This window comes from Capra hircus, chromosome 14 (genome assembly GCF_001704415.2).
Source record: "Capra hircus breed San Clemente chromosome 14, ASM170441v1, whole genome shotgun sequence".
In the NCBI taxonomy this organism is placed as follows: domain Eukaryota; kingdom Metazoa; phylum Chordata; class Mammalia; order Artiodactyla; family Bovidae; genus Capra; species Capra hircus.
This window is the reverse complement of record NC_030821.1, coordinates 24,316,373-24,341,613: the sequence shown is the minus strand read 5'-3', so window position 1 is coordinate 24,341,613 and position 25,241 is coordinate 24,316,373. Positions and strand designations below refer to the sequence as shown.

At 41.8% G+C, this 25,241-nt stretch overlaps 1 protein-coding gene and 1 pseudogene across 1 annotated transcript; one reads left to right on the top strand and one right to left on the bottom strand.

Annotated features, from left to right (window-relative positions):
* LOC102190435 lies at positions 675-1,254 on the bottom strand (annotated as a pseudogene).
* ABRA (actin binding Rho activating protein) lies at positions 5,918-17,563 on the top strand. The gene is made up of 2 exons (XM_005689165.3): positions 5,918-6,639; positions 15,616-17,563. The coding sequence occupies exons 1-2, from the start codon at positions 5,969-5,971 to the stop codon at positions 16,091-16,093; spliced, it is 1,149 nt and encodes a 382-aa protein (XP_005689222.3). The 5' UTR covers positions 5,918-5,968; the 3' UTR covers positions 16,094-17,563.

Sequence of the window (25,241 nt, the reverse complement as noted above, 5' to 3'; positions counted from 1 at the left end):
GTTTCTAAGACACCACTGTTTAGATTTAATATCATAAGCATCTGTGTGTTTGTTTCCTAAACTAAACCAGTGTGGCTATAGTTTGATCACGGTTTCTGTGACGTGTTCTCTAAAGTTTTCTCTGGCAGTGTATGTATTGTTTATGATGTAAAAGCTTATGCAGTATTATTAGTACATACTAGGTTTGATGTGTTGACTGTGAATCAAGATCATTTATTTAGAAGGTGGCCTTATTAGCCTCAGCAAGAGTGTAAAGGACATTGTGAACCACTTCCACATGATGTTCTGATGCAGTGTATTGGGCACTGTGCTAATTGCTTCACAAACAATCTCATATGAACACAAAAAAAGTGCTGGGGAAAGTCATGTTTTTGCCACTTTCAGACAAGGCATTTGAGTCTCGGAGAAGTCAACTTTCCTGGTACACAGATCCTGAATGGAGATCCAATCTGTCTGGACCCATACCTGGGCTACTGGTCACCACACCCTTGAGACCTGCACGTGGAGTATCTACTGGCCCCCATAGCCTCTAGAAGCTAGAAGCAGGGTTGTCAGCCCTGGTGGTGGGTTAGGTTCCCTACCCAAGCAAGGCCTGTCTCCAGAGACAGCTCGGTGCTAGTCCCCCCCACCCCGACTCCCACAATTTTATCTTTGTGTACAGATTTGCTCAACAGTCACTGAATTTCTAGGACAGGTTCATGTAACCAAAGAGCCTTTATCAGTAGTATATATTGTCTCAACCCAAAGTATGCTGCAAACCTAGGCTGGAGCCAAATGGGAAATACCATCTCTCTAAAGACAGGCTTAGAAATCCTCATCCCATCATTTAAGATGTTTCCTTTCTCATGTAGCTCAGGCTGAGTCACACCTGGCTGCTAGGCCACCATTCATCACAGGGTTAGCCAAGAAAACAAGGTAGAGGCCACCAAAAACAAGACCACCCCATCTGCCTCATGTTATGGCACAAGTTTCACAATGCAAATCACCTGTATTCAAAGGTAAACTTACAAAACTTTGTAAGATACACACGCCATCAAAAGTGGGATCACTGCCATTTGTGAGGCAGCAGCTACAGGAGCCGCATGTAAGATACATTGAAAAAGACTAGCTGCTATTGGGCCGCAGAGAGCAGTCCAATATATGCTGTTCCATTTCAAGCAGATTCCTTTCTGCTTCTGGAAGTTGGTTAATTTTTCTGGTTATGATATCAGTTAAGTTCTCCTTGACAGTATCATCTGCTTCCTAGTTTTCCATTTATTGCAATCCTTTTCCCAGAATGCCGTTACCTTACTAGCTCTCTTCTCAGCAGTCGCTGCCTCCTCTCGTCTTCAAAGCCATCATGAGGGTTCCCTTTGCCCTTTGTGCTCCTGGGTGTAGCCATTCTGGCTTTGCTCTAGTTTTCAAAGCTTCACAGGTCATCCAAATGTGCTTAAGACCCTAATGTGATCCTCAGTGATTGGAAACCGTTGAGCTCCATATTCCAGGAGTTTCCAGGAAGGCACCTGTGCACAACTCTTTGGTAATTACTACCAAGTAACTGAGACCTCATCTGACCCCTGACCAGGCTGAGGGAAACCTTTCAGACACTGCCTTAAAGGCCTCACTATAAATTACCTTAAAATAAAACACTGTAAATAAGCACTCCCTTTGCAGCCTCCAGTTCCTACCAGTCACCCCTCTTGACACTCCCACCGGAAGATGCATCCCGACCGGGGGCCCAGTATCAGTTCTGTGCTAGGTCACACAGAACTGTCTAAGGAGTTTTAATTCTCTAACTCCATGGCTCGACCTCAAGATGACCATAACAATAGCTGCTTATCCAGCTTCCACGTGCCTGGCATGGTGTTCAGTGCCTCACGTGTATTACTCTTAATTCTCACGCTGACTCTGTGAGGGAGAGTCTCTGATACTCATGAAGAAACTGAATCTTGGAAAAATTAGACAACAGGCTAACCTGCAGTCTGGGTTTTCACCTGGTTCTGCCCAACCACAGGGTTCACGTCCTTGGTTCCCCTCACTGCTCCACGTCTCCAGGTAAACGCCCCAGCGCTTCTGCAACTCTAAAGGGAAACTCCTTCTCACCACAAATCCTCCTCTTCTCCAGCCCTTTCCCAGCTAATGTTACCTCAACACCTGTCACTCAAACTGAAACCTCTAGACCATTCCCCAACATCCATCACCCATGGCAACTAGTGAGTCTCCTCTGACTCTCACTGGCTCCCGAACCTTCTTCTCTTCTTTCAGATCTTTCTCTCAGAACCATTCTTTATGGTTCCCTCCAAGATTATTTTCATAACCCCTGTTAAGCAGGGATTATCTCCTTAGGATAAGGTTATCTTAGGTTGTTATCTCCCTATCCTAGACTTGTCTTTTTCAAATCCACAGCCCACTTCGCTGGTTTTTGATTTGACCATTTGGTAATGCAAATTTGATATCACATTGAGGTGTACTTCTTTTTAATGATGCAATGAGTCTCATTTGATAAAATACTTATTCCTTAGCAAGGTGTTCTTCAAAACATAGCTCCAACTTATTTCTCAAATGTGCCCTGGCCTCTTGTCCTTACCCCATAAACACTGTATATTCTCTAAAGTTCAGAAACTGGGGGCCCACAGAATCTGGTCCAAGAACTGCATAGGTTCACCTTAGACTATTGTGTGTAAGTTGTATGTATTAACCATCGCAGTGCAAGGAATTCTTCACCGTGTAAGGAACTGGGAGAGATCATATAAAATCCCAGATTTCTTACTTCTCTCGAGACATTACCTCATCAGTTTCCCGAGTCCTCACACCCACAGTTGTGCTCCAACTCAGCTTACCTCGTGTGTTAAATGGCCTGTTTGATCCTCCAGGCGTCTAGGGTTATGGTCTTTATGCTGGGCCGTGAGAAGGTCTCTAGGCACACCATAACTTTGTAACTTTGTTCACAGCATTTCTTCGGGTTGGTGTGCCCTTTCTCCCCCTGGTAAAGTTTTATTTTGAAGGGCTCAGATAAAGGACCACCAATTCTGTGAAGTCTTCCCAATAAAATCATTCACCTGTGCTCAATAAAGCTTTCTATTTCTAACGTTTAGTTGCTCAGTTGTGTCCAACTCTTTGTGACCCCTTGAACTACATATGGCCCACCAGGCTCCTCTGTCCATGGGATTCTTCAGGTGAGAATACTGGAGTGCGTTGCCAATTCCTTATGTAAGGGATCTTCTGACTCACAGATTGAACCTGCATCTCCTACACTGGCAAGTGGATTCTTTACCACTGAGCCCACCTGGGAAGCCCCATTTCTAATGCAGCTCTCCACAGACTGTTAAAGGCAGCTATATGCACAACTCTCTCCTGGCTAGATGGGAAGACCTTGAAAGTAGTCCTGCTTTAATCAGTTTCACACCCTTCCTCACAGCAACCACCATCAGGCCTCACCCTTGTATTCTTTCCATGAGCACTGAGTTAAGTAAATTCAGTTGAAATCAAAAGCCCTTTGTTGATGTCCATTAAAGTCTTTTCATTCCCACTTTTCTGTAACTGAACAAGAAAAGGACTTATTTATTTACATAGAAAGGATCAATGAAATTATTTCATATGAGCTTTGAGCAAACGTGGCTTTCTAAAGTTTCTTTAGTAAGATTATATCGCTGGTGATGATAGCTGACTTTACCTGATTTCTAAGCATATCATGAAGAGAAGTGTATAAATATTAACTCCCTCCTTTCCCTAGTATTGCCCATATGATCAAATAATAATAGTTTTTATAAAACACTTTCACACCACAAATTTCTTAGGTGGTAAATACTTCGTTAATCGGTTCCATATCTTCACCTAGTTTCTAATCTCGGGTCTCATAGGAAACTCACAGTGTAAACTACTTAGTTCAGATATCTTTGTCTTTTTTTATATTCATTTCTTTTATACCTTCTTTTAAAGCAGAAGAATGTTGAACTCAAGAATTGAGATCTAGGTTGAGAAAGATAAAACATTTCTTATAAAAGACCTAGTAGGTAGTATACAGACCTTTCTGTAGGGAAGGAATGCCCAAAGCAGACATGAGGGGGAAAGGGATTTTACAGTCTCTTCTGAAGAAGCATAAATGAAAGACCACAGCTGGCGTGGAAGTAAAATCTCAGAAGAAATGACTAGATTCTTTTAGGAGTTCCCTGGTTTTTGCCAAGACTGTCTGCTGACAGCTGTAAGCCCCAGGCAGCCAGCTGCAATGCCCGTTAATACGTGAAAGACTGTTAACATTTTGCTGTTTTTATTCTCCCCCGTAAGAAGTGCATATGGAACAGGTGTGGACAGGGAAGCAGAAACGTTCCTTTGAGAGTTGTAAATCAGCCTGATCCTGGGTTGAGTGCATGGATGTCTCTGAGGAACCCCATTCCTCTCCCAAGGCGTTCCAAGTGGGTAAAGGGAATCTAACAGGAACCAAACCGCCTGCAGTGTCTCTACATTCCAAGAAAGAATGCCAGAAGTTTCAGGCTCAGATCGAAATCTGTGTCATAGTTTTCTCTTCATGTGATCCAATTTCTTCTTAATTAATCAACTGGGATTTTGTCTCTGAATTGTTAACATCAGATGCTGTTGAACTCTGAAAACATCTGACAGATTTCTAGATAGAGTATTAAGTCATCTCCCCAATTGTCTTAATCTTAGGAGGTAAATGACCTACAGGATGAAAAACTGACAACATTTTTTAAAAGTAAATTTGTCTCAATTTCAGAAGTAATTACAGTTCTTACCTTTTTTTAATGCTCTTGGACAGCAATTTTCAGTGTGTTTAGCTGCATGTCAAGATTGGAGGAAAGTATAAAAATCTATAGAACTGAGGTATGAAAAAAATTCTATTTGTCTTACCTTAAGAAATACTTAATGCTGACCCCTGCACATTCTTACCTGGTTTAGGACATCCTAGATAGTTCTTTCTCTATACAAATGACCCATCTATCCAGTCCTATTTAAAAAACAAAACAAAACTATATTCCAGTCTTTGTTCTCAGAACTGAAAGCATGGCTTTTTCTGCATGAACCTAAACTTATGCCAAGGAAGTTTGTGTTATTAAAATCAAATAGCCGAGTGGGGCTTGCTTCTGATAACATTCACTTACTTTGTCTTTAAAAAGTCTTATTTAACAAAATATTTGAAAAGATTTGTTGTAATAGCAGTCTCTGAAGTTCATTGTGTGTATAGGTCTCAATTTAAAGATTAAAAAAATAATAATTGGACTAAAATTTTGACTGTTGTCTTGTGTATTAATACGACTTGTCTATAAAGTAATTCAAACTTGGAATTAGAATACTAGGCCCTGTTCTCCCTGCTTATCTGGGCCTGGGTTTTCTCATCTGGTAAATGGAGCTTGGATGAGATGACCTCTAAGGTCTACATCAAATAGAGTTGAAGACAAAAGGAAGAGGCATTCGGATGCCTTTGAGGAATAGGATGAAAAGAGGCACAGGCTTTGCATCAGACATCTGGGTTCCAGTCTTAGATATTATTAGCTATAGGAAGTTATGCGTCACTGTATTCAGCCATAAAATGGGACTAATTAAAGCTGTATCGAGCACTGCTGAGGTTTCAATGGAAATAAGCCTATTATGTTCCCAGTACAAATTGTACACGTATTTTATGCTCCTATAAATGGTTGGACCATATTTTAAGGTCAAGAAAAACTTAAGGCTGAGCACATGATCGGATCTAGTAGCTCCCACCCCGGCTCTTGGAGAAGAAAGGGCAGGATCCTATCACTGTCCTTTGCCAGGAGAGATGTCCCACTGCTGTGATGAAACTAGAGCCATCAGGGTTTAAAAAAAGCGCAAGGTCAGGGGGAAGGCACCGCATCTTGGCAAGAAGAGCTTAACATAGTTTCCAGTCACCAAACTCTCTTCCCACCCCACACCCTGCTTCTATTTAAATCCCGGGCCCTTCACCGGTCCACACTCATTTTAGCCAGTACCCAGGCTCTCAGCAGAGAAGGGTGGCATGGCCCCCGGGGAAAAGGAAAGGGGGGACGGGCCGGCCAAGAGTGCCCTCCGGAAGGTACACACGGCCACCCTGGTTATCACCTTGGCCCGAGGCTGGCAGCAATGGGCCAATGAAAACAGCATCAGGCAGGCCCAGGAGCCTGCAGGCTGGATGCCAGGGGGCACCCAGGACCCACCCGATGCTTCTGGACCAGCGATAGACGCCCCCACCCGCTGGAAAGCTCAGAGGGCCCCAAAGCCTTCCTCCCCGAAGCCGGAGGGCTGTGGAGAGGATGGGCACGGCTCCGAGGAAGCCAGCGCGGTTTCTCCTATCAAGAGGAAAGAGGTGACCAAAACGGTGGTCAGCAAGGCTTACGAGAGAGGAGGGGACCTGGGCCACCTCAGCCACCGGTACGAGCAGGGTGGCGACCCGCCGGAGGCCGGGCAGCCGGAGAGCGACGTGGACAGACTCCTCCGCAGCCGCGGCTCCCCAACGCGGAGGAGGAAGTGTGCCAAGCTGGTGACCGAGCTGACCAGAGGCTGGAAGGCGATGGAGCAGGAGGAGCCCAAGTGCAGGAGCGACAGCGTGGACACAGAGGACAGCGGCTACGGCGGCGAGCCGGACGAGAGGCCGGAGCCGGACGGAGAGCCGGTGGCCGTGGCCAGGATCAAACGCCCGCTGCCCTCCCAGTAAGTGCACGCGCCTCGCAGCGCCTCAGCCCGCCTGCCCGCGCCCCGAGCAGCTGAGGGATGCCAGAGAGCAGCGAAGCCCTGCCCGAGGCAGGGGGAGACTCGCCACAGGGCTGGCAGCCGGGGCTGGGCGAAGAGGGCAGTGCCCGGCTCAGTCGTGGGCCTCCGGGTCAAGGGCTCGCCCTCTTTGGTTTCTCCCCTCTGTTCTGAACCCTCGAGGTTTAGCCGCAACAAAGATGAAGCCACCAGAGATAGGTGTCCGCTACGGGTTATTGTTTGAAGTCAGTTCTATAATGAGTAAGGATTGGCTTATTTTTTTCTGCAGAGAAAAAAGTAATTCCTGGTAGACTGAGGGGAGAGACCTTTCTCTTGTCTCAAATCAGTGTATGTAATATTATCAAGAAACACATCTACCCAAATTGTGCCCATGGAATACAGATTTCTGTGAACCTGGACACAGGTGGGAGGCTGCTGTCTGACTGGAGAGCAACCTCTGAAGTGAGACAGACCCAAGTTCAAACCCCAGCTCTGCCCTGGCTATAGATAATGATACTGTGGTACACTTGAAAGTTGCTAAGAGAATAGCTCTTAAATGTTCTCATCACACACACACACCCACACCCACACGCACACCCACACACACCCACACACACACACCCACACCCACCCACCCGGCTATTCTTAACCCATTTCCTCCTTTGTAAAATGATGGCAACAATAAATTCTGTTTTGAGAGAAGTAGATGAGATTAAAGCTGCCAAGAACTCAGCACAGTGCCTGCATATAAGCTCACTATATGGAAGTTATTAGCCCTCATAGAGGGCTTATTATTTAGCAATTCTTCACTTTCAGAAAGCTTTTTCAGTTTATAAACAAAGGCAGAATGCTATTAAAGCTAGGTAATTAAAATATCACAATACTTGGGTGCTGTGTATGCGCGATATGTTGCTTCAGTCGTGTCTGACTCTTTGTGACCCCATGAACTGTAGCCCACCACGCTCCTCTGTCCATGGGATTCTCCAGGCAAGAACACTGGAGTGGGTTGCCACGCCCTCCTCCAGGGGATCTTTTTGACCCAGGGACTGAATCTGAGTCTCTTATGTCTCCTGCATTGGCAGGTGGGTTTTTTTTTTTACCACCAGCGCCACCTGGGAAGCACAATCCTAAAGCAGTTAAATGCATACACGCACACACCAACACATGGACTCAGACTGATACATTTATACATTTATTCTAACAAGAAACACATGCTTTATTTCAAGACAATAACTCTCCCTCCACAGAACAGAAAGTCAGGATTTCTCACTCTACAATCACAGGATATCAGAATATGGGGAAAGTCTCAGATATGATGAAATGCTTACAAGCTGACTCCCTCAGGAAACAGTTATATGTGAAGGTGTGCTTTTCAACTTATGGAACAATCAGTAAAAAACAAAATTGGGAACCTTATTTGACAAAAAGTTGCCTTACAGTTTGTGACCTTAAAGATGTTTTGAAAGAATTGGCACTATTACGGGCTTCCCAGAGAGTTTCTCCGGTAGCATAGTGGTAAAGAATCTGCCTGCCAATGCAGAAGACTTGGGTTTGATCCTTGGGTCAGGAAGATCCCCTGGAGGAGGGCATGGCAACCCACTCCAGTATTCTTGCCTGGAAAATCCCATGGACAGAGGAACGTGGTGGCCTACAGTCCATAGGGTTGCACAGAGTCAGACACAACTGAGTGACTAACACACACACACACACACACACACATAGGTGTTTTACCTGCTTTGTCCTTTGAACTCTCACAGTAAGGTTGGTAATATCTCATTTTAGGGATCAGAGCACTGAAGCTTGGAGGGAAAGTTCACTCACCAAGTTAGTGACCTGAGACATGCATGCCCATCTCCAAATGTCACAATTTGAAACCAGACATGATGCTACTTCTCACTCAGTGCCTTGAGCATACACTCAGAGATCCGGATTTGTGTTCTACTTACATTCACATAGGAATTCATAATCAGAAAGCACTATTCTACCAGGTCATATGGAACCATAATCTAAATTTTAGCCTCATGGATTTAGGAGGTATGCATGCTAGAAAATGAAATAATAGAATCCTACAGAATAAAAACTGAGGGTAGCACAATGAAGATGTTCCTGTCAGCGTCTTTTGAATTGGCCAAGGGTAGGGAGATGACAGTTGGGACCAGTCTCTGACACATGGCCTCTCTTTTGGCACCTAAGAATTGTTCATGTGTTTATTTAATCCTCACAACACTCTCTTAGGGTAGGCATAATCATTATCTTCACTGGATAGATGGGAACCCGAGACAAAGAAATATTAAGGAATTTGTATAGGATTGTACTGTCCATGGGATTCAAACCCAGAGCCCACCTTCTTGACCACTACTCTGAACTGTCTCACCTGAAAGTGGGAACGTGCATACTAGGCCCTTCTCATGGTTCCCTAAAACATACCTTCTCTGTGCGCTAGAGCAGGACATAGGCTTTGAATGAGAGACAATTAGATTTGGAATATTGGTTACCTGGGAAAATCCTAAAGTTTCTTCATTCTCATCTAAAAAATAAACTGCGTAATCCATAGTTATTTTGGTATCAGTCATGTAAAGTGATGGGCACAGAGTTGTGCTCTGTATAATACAAGGGGCCAGCCCTGGTCATCCCAACACTACAAGATACTAGGAGACTGGCTGTCAGGGTTTGGGGAAGGGAATAGGGCTTCCCTTGTGGCTCAGTAGGTAAAGATTCTGCCTGCAATCCAGGAGACCTGGGTTCCATCCCTGGGCTGGGAAGATCCCCCGGAGGAGGAAATGGCAAACCACTCCAGGATTCTTGCCTGGAGAATCCCATGGACGGAGGAACTTGCCTGGCTGTAGTCATAAGGTCACAGGAGCTGGACATGACTGAGTGACTAAACCTACGTACCTACCTATGGGAGTGAAATCCCTCCCTTGCTTCTTGGGTTCCTTTCCCTAAGCACACAGTCTTAGAGCACACAGCGTACTGGGATGTTGCCCACAGCAACAGCAGCTCTGAATGTCAGCCAATGCGAGCGATGCCCAGGAAGCTACCGAGGAAGCCTAATGGGGATTTTTACCTGATGGGATGCTCACATACTGCTGGAGACATAAGTGTGGCATCAATGACAAGGCCTATATGAGAGGGGGTTTGTTCACTTATTTTTAATTCTAAGCACCATTCTTTCCCCATATCTACTAATAGGGAGAACATGATGTGTCATGGATATTTAAGCAGAAAGAAGTTTTCTGGGTGGTCCTACGGATAATAGAGACAAACAATTCAGGTTCGATAAAAAGTAGAAATATTCCTTACCAAAAGAATTTTACTAACTGGGGCTTTACTATGAAAATGAGTTCCGTTTTATGCTTTATTTTTAAAAGTCTTTTGACTGTGTAGCTATGTGACTTGTTTTGTCCAGGTCCTTCAGGCAAAGCAACTTTTATCTGTCCCCCATTACAGTAATGATGCAGTATTACATCATGTATTACATACAGTAATGGCACAATATTAAAATGAAAGTCATGCATCCACCCTCTCCTCCAAGGTCTATTCAGTAAAAATGAAATGGTTGAGCATGAGAGGGTGTTTTATAGAAAAGGGAACTGAACACAGAAACATATCCACATCATAGAGCCAGTAAGTGATGCCCTTGGGAAGTGATGCCAGAGCTTGTGTTCTTCCCAACCCAGGGATCGAGCCCAGGTCTCGCGCCTTGCATGCAGAGTCTCTACCATCTGAGGCACCAGGGAAGAATGACTTTACTCCTAGAGCTTGTGTTCTTAACCACTGTGTTAGACTCATCTCTCAGCAGAGAACAGACTCAACGAATCAGATGGAGTCCCAAGCATCACCTCCGTTGTGGAATCCCTGGAAAACTCCCAAAGTGTAATGTTTTGGTGCAACTTTATTAAGGATATTCCATGGACTCAGGACGGTTACCAGTCTGCAAGGAGCAGAGCAGCACAGGCCTGGTTCCCACACTGGGCTGATAACAGAATGAAGAGCACAGCTGGGAATGCAGTCACCCTGCTTCTGATAAATGTGACCCTGTGGATGTCCCGCCCCCGTTAACCAAACTCGCTATATACTTCCTGTAAGAAGAGTAAGCACACAAATGCACACAGGAGCAGACTCTCCCTAGAACTCCCCTGAGGCATCGGAAATGTGGCAGAAGTTCTTGGCTTTACTGCCAGAGAAGCGTTTTAGCCTAAGATATGAACGTGGTGCCAGTCTTTCAGTATTGCTTTGCTTTCTGTGAATTTATACTAGGTCATCTTTCTAAAGCTCAATCTGAACTATCATTCACATTTCACTTGAAAATTTAAAAAATAGGATAAGCTTGTATATTGATTCCTACACATTCAGTGATCAAGGATATGCTCAGGGTCTGAGACTTACTAATCCTTATTTTTAAACCTGATCCTTTCAGACCTTTTAAAAATTGAAAATATGAAAGTAATACCAAACATGTACAAGATAGATAAAATTAAATACTCATTACGGTATATTTCCTTCTAGTACTTTTTAAGCAACCCTATTTTCTAATTCTTGCTTATAGGACCAATTCTTTTACTTTCCTTCTCTCATTATTGGGAATTATCATTTGACTATATAACAAATGGACATTAATATTTAGAAGGTGCTTTCTTTGATGTTTCTCTTCTTCATAGTGTTATTACCTAACCAAACCCAACCCTTATCCCAAATGACATAGAATTTCAACACTCAGGAAATTTAAGTTCTTAGTTCAAAGGAAAATATATTTATCATCAAAGAATGAGACCCATATAATATACAGTTTAGGCAAATTATTTCTGGATACTAATTTGAATATTTTTCAATTCTGTGCTTTCTCTAAGTTATAAAATCAATACAGTTGACTCTTACAACATGGGTTTGAGCTGTGTGAGTCCACTTATAAGTGGATTTTTTTTTTCAATAAATGCTTACTAGAGTATTGCTCAACCTGTGCTGGTTGAATCCATGGATGTGGAAACATGGATACAGTGTAACCGTAGAAAGTGGAAGTCAGTCATGTCTGGACTCTTTGTGACCCCATGGACTATATATATACACAGAATTCTCCAGGACAGAATACTGGAGTGGGTAACCATTCCCTTCTCCAGGGGATCTTCCCAACCCAGGGATGGAACCCAGGTCTCCCGACTGCAGGCAGATTCTTTACCAGCTGAGCCACTAGGGAAGCAACTGCAGAGTTGTACTCAAATTTCCAAGTGCCTGAAGGATCAGAGCCCCCCACCCCCATCATACATCGCTCCCCAGAAGAAGCAGATGCAGTTCCTGTAGTACCACAGTGTGTGTGTGCGCACATGCTCAGTTGCTTCATTTTTTGCAACTCTATGTACTATAGCCCGCCAGGCTCCTCTGTCCATGGATTCTCCAGGCAAGAATACTGGAGTGGGTTGCCATGCTACCCTCCAGGGAATCTTCCCAAATGGAACTTATGTCTCTTGTCTCCTGGATTGGCAGGCAGGTTCTTAACCACTAGTGCCACCTGGAAGCCCAGTACTATATTTACTATGAAAAAATGCCCACATATAAATGGACCCATGGAGTTCAAACCTGTGTTGTTCAAGGGTCAACTGTAATACCAGCAGAAAGAATTTTGAAATAAAAAAAAAAAACAATCAACTGTCTCTAGACTAACATAATTTCAGTTGTGCACGTACTCTTGATTTCTTCAACCTGGTACATATATGCATTTTACATAGTTAAAATTGTAGCATATGCTCAAATTTGTTTTATTCTGTTTATTTTTATGAATGTCTTTTAGTGATTATTCACCATTCTTTTTCATTACTGAATATTCAGTTAGTACTTAAAAGAGTGTCTGGGACTTCCCTGGTTGTCCAGTGGTTAAGAATCCACCTGTCAATGCAGGGGACACAGGTTTGATCCCTGGTCCAGGAAGATTTCACGTGCTGTGGGGCAACTGAGCCCATGCTCCATAACTACTAAAGCCTGTGCACTCTAGGGCCTGTGATCCACAACAAGAGATGCCACCACAATAGGCCCACGTACTACAATGAGAGCAGCCCCCACTTGCTATAACTAGAGAAAACCCTCGCATAACAACAACGACCCAGCAAAGCCACAGAAATATAAATTAATTTTGAAAAAAGTGTGTCTGGTGCACAATAGGTGTCATATATACTTTAATAAAGGTTGGAAGGAATGTCAAAATGCCCGGAAGTTCCTTAAAGGGAGGACGTATTATGTTCTATACTACAGGATAGTACCGCAGTTGGGGCTCAGGAGACAAAAAGGACGAGTTAGTGAATCATGATGTTCTTTTCACTCTCTTCTGAGATGTTCAAGTCTCTTCTCCAGCAAGCTGTTCCAGCCTCGTTTGATATGAGCTTTGGGTTATGCCAGGATGACACTGGGCTTGTTATCGAAGGCTGTGTCTGCCATGGATTGCCATCATTCCAAGGGGACTAGGTATTTACTCTCGTTTGATCATGAGATCTAGCCGCCCATACTCTGGGCAGCTGAACAGGGACAGTCTGTGGAGACGCAGATGAAGACAAGGACCAGCAGGGCTGAGGAAAATGCATTTCACTTCAGGGCAATGTAGTTCCTAGCACTTGTCCATACATACGTGTGTGCTTAGCTGCTCAGTCGTGTCCAGCTGTTTGCAACTCCCTGGACTGTAGCCTGCCAGGCTCCTCTGTCAATGGGATTTCTCAGGCAAGGATACCAGAGTGTGTTGCCATTTCCTCCTCCAGGAGATCTTCCTCACCCAGGGATGGAGCCCTGTCCCCTGCAGCTCCTGCAATGGCTAGCAGATACTTTACCACTGAGCCACCTGGGAAGCCCTTCCATACATCTGTGATTTTTTTAAGTTGTAATAATTGTATAAAGTTTTCGGATGCTATTTTTCCCAGTTAACTTAGTCATATACTTTTGTCCATGTGTTTACAAAGTATGATAGTGTTATCTGTGGCAGTGTGCTCCGGTTTCAATTCTATTATGACAGTGAAACCGAATGCAGCAAGCTAGGGACACAAAGCATGGGAATTAATGAAAGTTCGCCATCTAGTGGATGTCATTCCTCTTCGAAAAATAATACAAGTATGCCTCCCTACCCATATCTGTTAGTTTCCTGCATTTGATTGATCAGATTTTAGGAAATCAATTTGGATGGTGAGGAACACCCGCACCTGACTTGCTCCTGGGTTTTGACCAGCAAACTATGATAGTTCAGGGAGGCGTTATTGAATTTATGCATGCCATTCACATGTGTGTGTATGTGTGTGTGCTTACTCAGTCATGTCCAACTCTGAGACCCCATGGACTGTAGCCACATAAGCAATTTCAGCTCTACCCTACATCTCCAATTCCAAAGCTTCCAGACATGAAGCCACTTGGTGTTGGGGAGAAGGATGGGTGAGTCACTTGTGGGGATGAAGAATACAGATTTCCGATTTTTATATAGCCCAAGAGTTCATGTTTTACTTGTAAGATTGGAGCTAGAGAAATGACAGGAAAGTCTGTTAAAGACAAACTTTGCTGTTTTTAAATTAGTCTACACTCGCTAATGATGGTTTTTGTTTTAGTAAGAAATGCATCCCAGGCTGCAAAGGCAGACCCACACATTTGAGACAAAACTCATCCGCTTATTACACACTGCCCTGGCACGCTGAGTGGCACCATCACATAGCAGAGAGAGCATGGTCTTTGGCCTCAGACATTTGGGGTCTGAATCCCACCTCTTCCGCTGGGCTGGGGCAGCATTTCACAGTAGTTACACACAGGCTCTGGAGCTGGCTTTACTTTGGTTCGAGTCTCAGCTCCATCAACAACTTCCTGACTGTAAGTAAGTTACCTAACCCTTCTGCCCTCAATTTCCTCATCTGTGAAATGAGATTAACGGTACCTATCTCATAAGATGGTTGTGGAAATATTAGTAGAAAGTGTTTAGAAGAATGTCAGCACATAGTATTCAATAAATGTTACTACTGTTAGCTGCTGCTGCTGCTAACTCGCTTCAGTCGTGTCTGACCCTGTGCGACCCATAGACCCACCAGGCTCCCCCATCCCTGGGATTCTCAAGGCAAGAAAACTATTGTTTGCTAGTGTCTCCTATTTATACTACTAGATATTTCAAAATTTGTGGAACATTATAGGTATGAACATAGATATGCTTCATTACAAATACGTATTTAAAAATCTATACACGGCAAATGTAGCAGCAAGGGAGACACAGACATAAAAAGAATTTTGGGAACAGTGGGAGGAGGAGAGGGTGGAATTGCTTGAGAGAATAGCATTGAAACATATATATCAAGACACGTAAAGTAGAGAGCCAATGGGAATTTGCTGTATGACGCAGGGCACCCAAAGGTGGTGGAGGGATGGGGGTGGGGAGGGATGTGGGAGGGGGTCCAGGAGGGAGGGGCCACATGTATGTCTATGGCTTCATGTTGAAAAACCGTCACAATATTGTAATTATCCTCCAATTCAAATAAATAATTTAAAAATCTACACGAGTGAATAGTACAAAGTATGTGGCTGATAAAAACCTTATTTTGGGCAAATTTTTTTGATGTATAAAGTGGATTCCCTTAACCCACTGCTATGATTCCAGTTCTAAATGTTACCAACATGCAAGTTTGAGCTACACATATTTGCCTTACCTTTGTGTAAGGAAGTACTTCCTTGAAATAGAGTTTAATATCATTTTATGGGGCTTAAAACATTATTGTTACTCACAGAGAAAATAATCTAGGACCTATCTCAAACTCAGAACAATGGTGGCATCCTCTATGACTTTCCTTCTTCCATCTCTTATTTTTTTGAATTGTTTACATGTCTTTTATGATGAAAAATTTATAACTTACATTAAGATGCATAAGAAGTACAAATAGAAAGCAACCCTTGCTAAATTATGAATATCTTGATTTTTTTACCCTCTCTCTCTTTTAGGGCAAACAGATTCACAGAGAAGCTCAACTGCAAAGCCCAGCGCAAATACAGTCAAGTGGGCAATCTGAAAGGGAGATGGCAACAATGGGCTGATGAACATATCCAATCCCAGAAGCTCAATCCCTTCAGTGAAGAGTTTGATTATGAGTTGGCCATGTCTACCCGCCTGCACAAAGGAGACGAAGGCTACGGTCGCCCCAAGGAAGGAACCAAAACTGCTGAACGGGCCAAGAGAGCCGAGGAACACATCTACAGAGAAATCCTGGACATGTGTTTCATCATCCGCTCGATGGCTCGCCACAGACGGGACGGCAAGATCCAGGTCACCTTTGGGGATCTCTTTGACAGATATGTCCGTATTTCAGATAAAGTTGTGGGCATTCTCATGCGTGCCAGGAAACACGGGCTGGTCGACTTTGAAGGAGAGATGTTATGGCAGGGCCGGGATGACCATGTTGTGATTACTCTACTCAAGTGAACTTTCAACCACACAAGCCAAACTTGACCCACTTTTGTCTTAACGCTAAATGCTAACGTAGTGAGAAAGTAAAATGCAAACTGCTCTGTAATAACTTACTAAATATTAAACCATTTTTTTACATAAATAACTTTTGAGCACTCTATTTCTGAGGGAATTTGAAGATTGAGGAAGCACACACAAAGCATTTCAGAAAGCACACTGAGGATTATTTGTGCACAAAAAGTATTTAAAATTCCACTTACCCTTTGGGCAAAGATATTTGGCTATTCTTTGCAAAATTGCTATAGATATTAATGTAAATAATTATATCTAAGATGAATTTGGGTAAATATCAGCAAACCATACTATGATATGTCATTGTTTAGGAAAGAAAAAGCATTCCATTAATTTTGGCAAAGCTAAACATAAAATTTTCTAAGCAGCCTGACTTTGTTCTATTATTTTTATGATAGCATCACTTACAAAATAAGCACATAAATAAAGAGTTGTATTCAGATAAGACATTGAAATTGATGAAATTGCTCTGGGTCTTTGAATTGAATAGGTTTCCAATAGAAGTTAGCCATCCTTCTCTGATGTGATTTGGGCAAATCATATGAAAACAAGCATCGCTGGTGGTCATAGAGCCAGCAGAGAAAGCAGCTCTGTTCACCTTCTCTATGATAAAGCAGAGGTGAGAGATTTAGATTTCTCTGCCTTTACAGGACTGCTTGGGGAGGTTTTTTCCTCAAAACCTTAATGAGTCATGCTGTTTACATTTACCTCAATACACATCAGATTAGAAAAACAGAAAATGCTACAATGAACTGGAATGTTGAGTGTAGAAGAACCTGAGTCATGGGTAGATCAGAAACAAACTTGAGATATTTTAATCAAGTCATTTTACTGTTTCATTTTACTTTGTGCTCTAACAAAAGTTTTGAAAATAACTGAAAGTCTAAAAACAGCAACATTAGTCCAGCTAAAGTGAAAAAAGTATAGTTTAATGATGACAAGGAAATTTACTTCACACTAATCTGTTCCTTGTCAATTTTTCTCGATTAGTGTGCCTTATATAATTCTAAAAACAAGTTGAATAAAATGTGAGATTACAATTCTTAAGAAATTCAATGAAAGTTACTGAATGATAGCACTTTGGTGTTACACACTGAAATTAATGTCAAAGTATAATCCTGCAAAAAAATAGGTGCTCCTAATTGCAAATTGTTAGGCTTAATACAAAGTATGGATTAAACTACCATAGGAGTTATCTTTGCTTTCATGTATTACTCTTTCAAACTGAAAGTTTCAATATCTTCCTAAAGAGGAAAGTTTGTATACTTTTGTTTTCATAATAGATTTGTCAAATTACATATTACTAGCATTTCTAAGTAGAATTTCACATAAGATGTATACTTGTATCATAACAGTGAAACCTATGTCAAAAGCTTAAAACATGGCACAAGAATAAAACATACTTTTATGTTCTTGTTTTTGTAATACTATTTTAAAGTATATTCCAAAGCACACTCCACAGAGTGTGGGCCATCACAAAGGGTGAATGCGGTGGCCGTGAAATGTGGCATAGTTGTTATAGCCTGGGTAATTTCATATGCTAATGAGTTGGAGGACTATTCCACCTGTTTTGGGGAAAGGGCGGAGATTTCCGGGATTTAGGCCACAGCCCACTCCTTGGTCTTTTATCAGTGCCTTGGAACTGTCATGCCACCTCTGGGTGTGTCATTTCACTTGCTGACTCAGAATCAAGGTCTAGTCTTGCCTGCCATCATGGTCCCATTTGATTCCAATCAGTTTATGTTGTGTCCTTGGGCTATGTCATTCTTTCAAAAATTGTGCCCTACCCCTTACCCTATTATAGTAGGAAGGGTACAGTCACATTTAAAATCAAACCTCATACCCGTCAGAGATGCTTAGCAGGCACAAACAAAACCTTGTGGTCACCAGGACCCAGAGAAAGGTGCAGTGACCCTCACAAAAGACTGAACCAGATCTGCTTGTGTTTGAGGGTCTCCTGTGGAGGCACGGGTCAGTGGCTGCCGCGGAGACAGGGGTTCTGGCTGCAGCGGTTCTGAGAGGTGCAGCAGGTGGAGGCAATGGTCCTTTTGGAGGAGGCTGCCATTAGCTCCACCACAGACCCACCAGGTGGGCTATCCAGAACTGGAGAACAATCACACCAAAGAAGTCCTCGCACTCTTGCAAAAGTTCTAGGCCGCACAAAGACTTTCCAATCCGGGGATCTGGCAAAAGGACTGAGAATCCCCAGGGAATCTGACTCTGAGGTCAGTGGGATTTCATTACAGAACTTCCACAGGACTGAGGGAAATAGAAACTCTTGGAGGATGCAAACAAAATCTATTCCAAGGAGAAAGGAGCAGGGACCTTCAAGGCCAAGCAGGTCTTTAGATAGGCATTTTCAGGAACTAATTTTATGAGCCCAATCCTTGTATCTTCTTATAGCTAGAAAAGCACTAAATCCCTTCATGGTGACATCAGCTCCTCACCATGACTAGCAGAGAACCTTTTCATAAGGATAAGCATTTTATTGCATGAACGTGCCCTCTACCAAAATCACATATATTGCCCTCCACCCACATACACCCCCCACCCCCTTAACACACCCCTCTCTGGAGCAGTTCCTCAGAGATATCTGAGGTGCCGTCTCCTGGGCTGCAATCCTCATTTTACCCCAAATAAAACTTAACTCACCTTTCATGTTGTGTATCTTTTAAAAGTCAACCATTTGTAGACACCCAGCTCCTCACCAGACTGCCTGCTCTCTCTCTCTCTCAAAGTGTATTCTTGCTTAAGTAAACTTTTTACTTTCTTAACCTCTGCGTTGTCTCTGAATTCCTTCATTAAGAGAGAAACACCTTAAAACTCTTTGGGAATACCACCAAGGATTATCTCCTGGCACTGTGTGCCCAGATTTGGGGAGCATCCCCGTCTTTTCACATAAAAACAACTTGTCTCTAACAGAACAAGAACAACATCACACTGACTTTTTGACCAAGAAATTCCAGTCCTGCAAGCAGCCAGACCCCACTTTTGGTAACAATAGGATATACTTTTATCCCTTATCTGCAGAGACAGAGAAAAAACACGTTCTCCAAGTTAGTCACCTCTTCTTTTGGAAAAAAAAAAAAAAAAACCCAGCCAGAATTAGCTCATAAGCAGTTACTGCTTACCTCTGACGAGGAGGAAAACAGTGCACACCCCTCAAATCTCTGAATTGTTTGCTTCAACATCTCAGGGAACAGAGAATTCAGAGGTGCTACTTAAAGGCTGATCTGCCTCCCATGGGCATCAGCAACACCTGTTGCTTGTCAGAAATGCAAATAAGGAGTCGCTTAGCACTGCAGAGGTTTCAAGTTTGGCATGCTGAAAAGTCCCCTGGAAAGCTTGCTAAGGATCCCTGGGTGCACCCCAGAGATTTCTGTAGGTCTGGGATGGGGCCCAAGAATTGGCTTTTCTAACTAGTTCCAAGGTGGTGCGACTATGGCTGTTATTCTTTAGACCACATTAGAGCAAAACAGGGAGAATTTGTCACTTTTTCAGGTTTTAACCTGTATCTTCTGACATAAAGCTCAGCTGCTTTCAGCTGTGTAACAGAAACTGGTTTAAATAACAAAGGGAATTTATTTCCTCATACAAAGTGTAGTTTAGAGGTTGGAGGGCTTCAGCTGTTGCCAATTATGTTGCCAACTACCTGGTTCTTTCCAAGTAAATGACCTCTTTCTGAATATAACTCAGAACTGTGAAGCAACCATGTGTGGCCATACATACCAACTAATCACTGCCCCTCACATTTATCTTCAGTCCTACCCATAGAGCATTTTTAGCACATTTTAGGGCTTCAGTAAAAAATGTTAATCTCTGTCCTTTCTCCTCCTTTGAGGATGTCTATTATTTCCACCCAAAACAATTTTTTTTCCCCTCCATTTTCACATTTTGCCACACCAGAATAACTGCTATGTGCTGGGTAGAGTGTGAAGAACAGACACACAGGGTCCTTTAAAAAAAAAAAACACAACAAAGCTTTAAAGTCTAGCTCAGATGACTTTCTAAGTTTTCTTCACCCTCTCCCCAAACCAGCTTAGGAATCCTTGCCACCCCAGCCTTTCCTCTTACATAATTATCACAATGTATTGTGTATGTATACTAAATGCTGTGTATATAAGAAAAACACCAATACAGTATACTAGCACATATATATGGAATTTAGAAAGATGGTAACGATAACCCTGTACGCGAGACAGCAAGAGAGACACAGATTTGTATAGAACAGTCTTTTGGGCTCTGTGGGAGAGGGAGAGGGTGGGATGATTTGGGAGAATGGCAATGAAACATGTATAATATCATATAAGAAACGAATCGCCAGTTTAGGTTCGATGCAGGATACAGGATGCTTGGGACTGGTGCACTGGGATAACCCAGAGAGATGGTATGGGTAGGGAGGTGGGAGGGGTTCAGGATTGGGAACACGTGTACACTCGTGGCAGATTCATGTTGATGTATGGCAAAACCAATACAGTATTGTAAAGTAAAAAAAAAAAAAAATTATGAATAAGTATAAAGTAGGCATGATCGTGTAGAAATGTTACCTGAAAACTGCGTTTGCTGTAAGATACAACCAAGCCAAATTGCAGAAGACTTATTACTTGCTCTAAGTAAGGAGAACACCAGGGATCTTTTCCAAAATAGTGTCTCTCTTAACAGCAAAACTGGGGAACTTTACGCTATTGGTACAGGCATATTCATGAAGGGGCTTGGGTGGTAGGCAGAGTTCAAACTTCAGTTGACTAATAACATGAGGGTCAGAAAAGGTCAACATCATTATCCCCTAGATTCCAGTTGATCTGGTTGTTGGGATTTAAGTTTTGCAAACCAGCTCTGCAAAGACAGTGCTTTATGCTAGCCTTAACCATGGACAGAGAACTAGCAGTCTTTACAACTGCTATCTTTGCTCTTGTTATTTCTCTTGCCTGGTAATGGTTTTGTTTCCAAATTTTTTTTTGTCCCCTTAAATCCATTTACTACTGGGATCTGTTCAAGGTCAAGCATTGTGGCCAGGCTTGATCAGAAAAAATAACTTAGGCCAAAAACGGCTTATGTCAAGAAAGCCACGCCTGGTTCTTTTTCTCCCTATCCCATATGCTTAGAGAAAGAGATAAATGAGGGAAAATGACAATGTGGGTATAAAGGCCATGAGTTATTGCAACATGGATCAGGGTCTGCTCAATTGATCTTAGTAGGATACTCTCATTTTAAAAAATGAAACATACGTGGTAATGAAGATTGAGGAGACAAAAATCCCATATAAGAAATATTATAGACTTCCCCAGTGGCTCAGTGGTAAAGAATCTGCCTGCCAATGTGGAGGACATGGATTCGACCCTTTGTCTGGGAAGATTCCACACGCCACAGAGAGACTAAGCCACAACTACTGAGTCCCTGTGCTCTAAGTACTGAAGCCTGTGAGCTCTAAAGACCATGCTCTGAAATAAGAGAAGTTACGGCAACAAGCCTGTGTGCCGCAACTGAAACCCAGGAACAGCAACGAAGACCCAGAACCAAAATTAAATTTAGAAGAAAGTTTCCATCCATTTTAAAAAGACAAAAAAAATCACATCTCATTAAACCCAAATCTTAAAATATCTAATGGTGTCTTAAAAATCATAACATTATATTCTTTTTTAATAGTACTCTTCTGTCTTGGTATAGTTAACTACATTGTTATTTCTCCACATAGGCAAAAAGAAAACAAAAAGCCATGAAGTCCTGAACGGACATGTCTTCACTTGAATAAATCCTCTGAAGAGTACAGAGTTGATTATAACTCCATTTAAGCTATTTGTTACACGGATGGTCTTTTCTTCTTTCATTCAGCCTGGTAAAGCCTTGTCAAAGAAAAGAAAGAATTTCCAATCCTAAAATTTCCTTTCAAGATACAACTCAAACAATATGAAAACACAAATACATAACACAGTGTGTACTATTTTTAATTGTAAAATAAAATGCAATAAAACAATACATACAGGAAAATGGTTGAAAAAAAGTACGGTACCTCCACATGAATGCAGCTCTAAAAAAATATAAGGTAGAGTGGGGGTAGATGAAGATGGCAGAACAGAAAGCTGAGCTCACCTCCACCCCAGGAACCCATCGAAAGCACACATGGAGTGACTCTTTCCGAAAACAAACTGGAGAATGGTAGAAAGGCTATTCTACAAGCAAGGCTCTAAAGAAAGATCCACACAGAGTCGGGCAGGAAGGGAAGAGAAGCTGTCATGTCAAGAGCTACACCCTGAGCAGGGAACACACAGGGGAGGGGGCAAGTCACAGGCTCGGGGGTCCCGGCTGGGGACTGAGGGCTTGAAACATACCCCCAGAGCTGGAGTCTAATGCTGGGAAGGTGACTCCTCTTATGCGACTTATGAGAGGGGTGTAAGAACTGAGACTCTGCTAGTGCAGCCTGCCTACTCCCAGGAACAAAGGCACAGGAAACAGACTGGAAACACCCAAGGCTCTGGCTGGTTCTGTGACCACTCCAGTGCACGCCCTGGCCCACGCTGGGCACCTGCATCAGCCCCTCTTGCTCTGGTGCAACTGCTTCTAGTAATGTCACCCCAGCAGCAACAAGTAAAATATATTCAATGTTCAAAATTTCATTCTTCTTAAGAGGAAACACATCTAACTGGAAGAAATGGCTGATTTTAGGACTGGGTTACAGAAAGTACAGGTTAAGTCTGAAACATCTTGGTGCACCTAAAGCAAGCAAGTGCTCAAGAAAATGGAGAAACACACAGAAGTCAGTATGATGGGGTTCCCACTGGTTAAATCTAGGACAGAAATAGATTATTTGATGCACTGAATTGAAAAAAGCAAAGAATAAACCCATCAGTCCATCTCCTTTCATTCTGCCTCATGTCTGGAAGTTCTTTTCCAACCCGCACACAAACCATGACAATAACAACATAATTTTCAAACGATGGAGAAACAAAAGTTCTTCCTTACAATAAACTCTGACAAACAAATGTGCTGGGAATAAAAAAATTAGAAAAATCATCATTTTGCAATCTTTTAGTAATTCAGGAAAGAAATGCTTAATTGATACCAAAAACACTGTGACAATCTGGTGAAGAATAGGGTATCTATGATATCAAAGTATCTCCCTACGTATTTCTTATTCATTACAAAGGGAAAAATTGATAGCAATGGAGAAACATGGTGGATACTATTTTAACAAAAGTATCACCAATAAAGGATAAACATACATTGTGTGCATCCTAATATGCTACAGAAGACACATCAATTCTCTTTTCCTGTCCAAAATGTATAATCTAAATACAGAAAAAATGCAGACATCCATATTGAAGTATATCAACAATCCTGAGTATCAATCAACAAAAACATCACTGTCATTAAATAGAAAGAATGACCAATGAGCTTTCCCAGGTTAAAGGAGATCAAAAAGAACAACTGAATGCAATATAGAATCTTGAATTAGATTATGGATCAGGAAAAATAGTGCTTTAAAAGATATTATTAGGACTATTGGTGAAATTAAAAAAATGGATTTTTAATTAAATCATATTACTGGATTATGTTAAATTTCCTGAATTCAATCACTTACTCTGGTTATTAAAAATGATATCCTTGTTCTTAGGAGATGCAACCAAACATTTACATTAAGTATAACAGAATTAGACTTAGTAAAATAGGTGAGCCAGGGAAGTACATGGAGGGAGCGGGGATATGACTGGGGAAGAGAAAGCAAGCAAACAGCTCTTTTGTAAACATGCTGGTACATATATTTTGGTAAACAAATATAAACATTACTGTAGGGTACATACAACGAATAAAATTTGCTGGCCAAAGTTAGCTTTGTTTAGTAGAATACTGGCAAAAAATTTTCTAAAGTTAACTCACTTCACTTAATAGGTTTTACTGGCTAACTTAATACTCTTGGCGTGTACATGCTCAGTCGCTTAGCTGTTTCTGACACTTTATGACCCCAAGGATTGTAGCCTGCCAGGATCCTCTGTCCATGGGATTTCTCAAGCAAGAATATTGGAGAGGGTTCCAATTTCCTTCTCCAGGGGGTCTTCATGACCCAAGGATCAAACTGGCATCTCCTACAGTTCCAGAACTGGCAACTGACAAAGTCTGCCTTTCTGATTCATAGTCATTTATATAATGTGTATATGAGACCTTCATTTGCTCTGTGTATTACAAAAACTGTTGATTGCCTTTTCATTTTCAATGTTTTATTTTGATGAAAAGTTCTTATAATTTTAATGTAGTATAATAATCAATTTTCCCTTTACAGTTAATGCTTTTCTGCCCTATGTATGGGTATTCTAAAGCCATGATGATTATTCTTCAGTATCTCTTATACTTTTCAAATTAAAAGCATTATTATTTTTTACCATTTACATTTATATCTATAACTTGTAACTTTTGCATGCAGTATGAGATAGGTTAAGATTCAGTGTTCCATACAGATATCCCATTAAACCGGCATCATTTACTGAAAAGACCTTTCTCTTCACTGAGCAGCAGTGCCAGTTTTTAAAAAAATCTTCAGTTTGTTTTCAGACTCTCTAACTTTGATTGGTTATTTAGTATATCCTTTGACCAATACTAATTATTTTAATCATCTTTTTAATAGATCATGAATATCTAGTATTTAAGACCACAGTCCATTCTTCACTGTTGCTTTAGTTAATCTTTGCGTTTACATTTCCATGTTAAATCACAGAATAGCTTATTTCCACAAATTCTGGCTGAGATTTTCACTGCCAATACAGATTGATTTTAGAGAAATAATTTCCTTCAATTATGTCAGTATGGTCCCTAATGGTATGTACTTCCCACTTATGTCTTTATCTTTTTGTTATATATCTGATATTTTCCATGGCATTACAAAATGACAGTATTTTAAGCTTCATTTTCTTATTTTTGGTTTAGAAAGAATAAAAACAAAGTTTTTATATATTTTTTTCTTTTTTTAATACTGAATTTGTCTTTAGTGACCTTGTTAAATCAACTAGTTTCAACAGTTGGATCTTTTTGGAAATGTCTATGTACACAACTATGTCATATACAAATGACATGTCTTTCATTCCCAATCCTTATGCCTTTT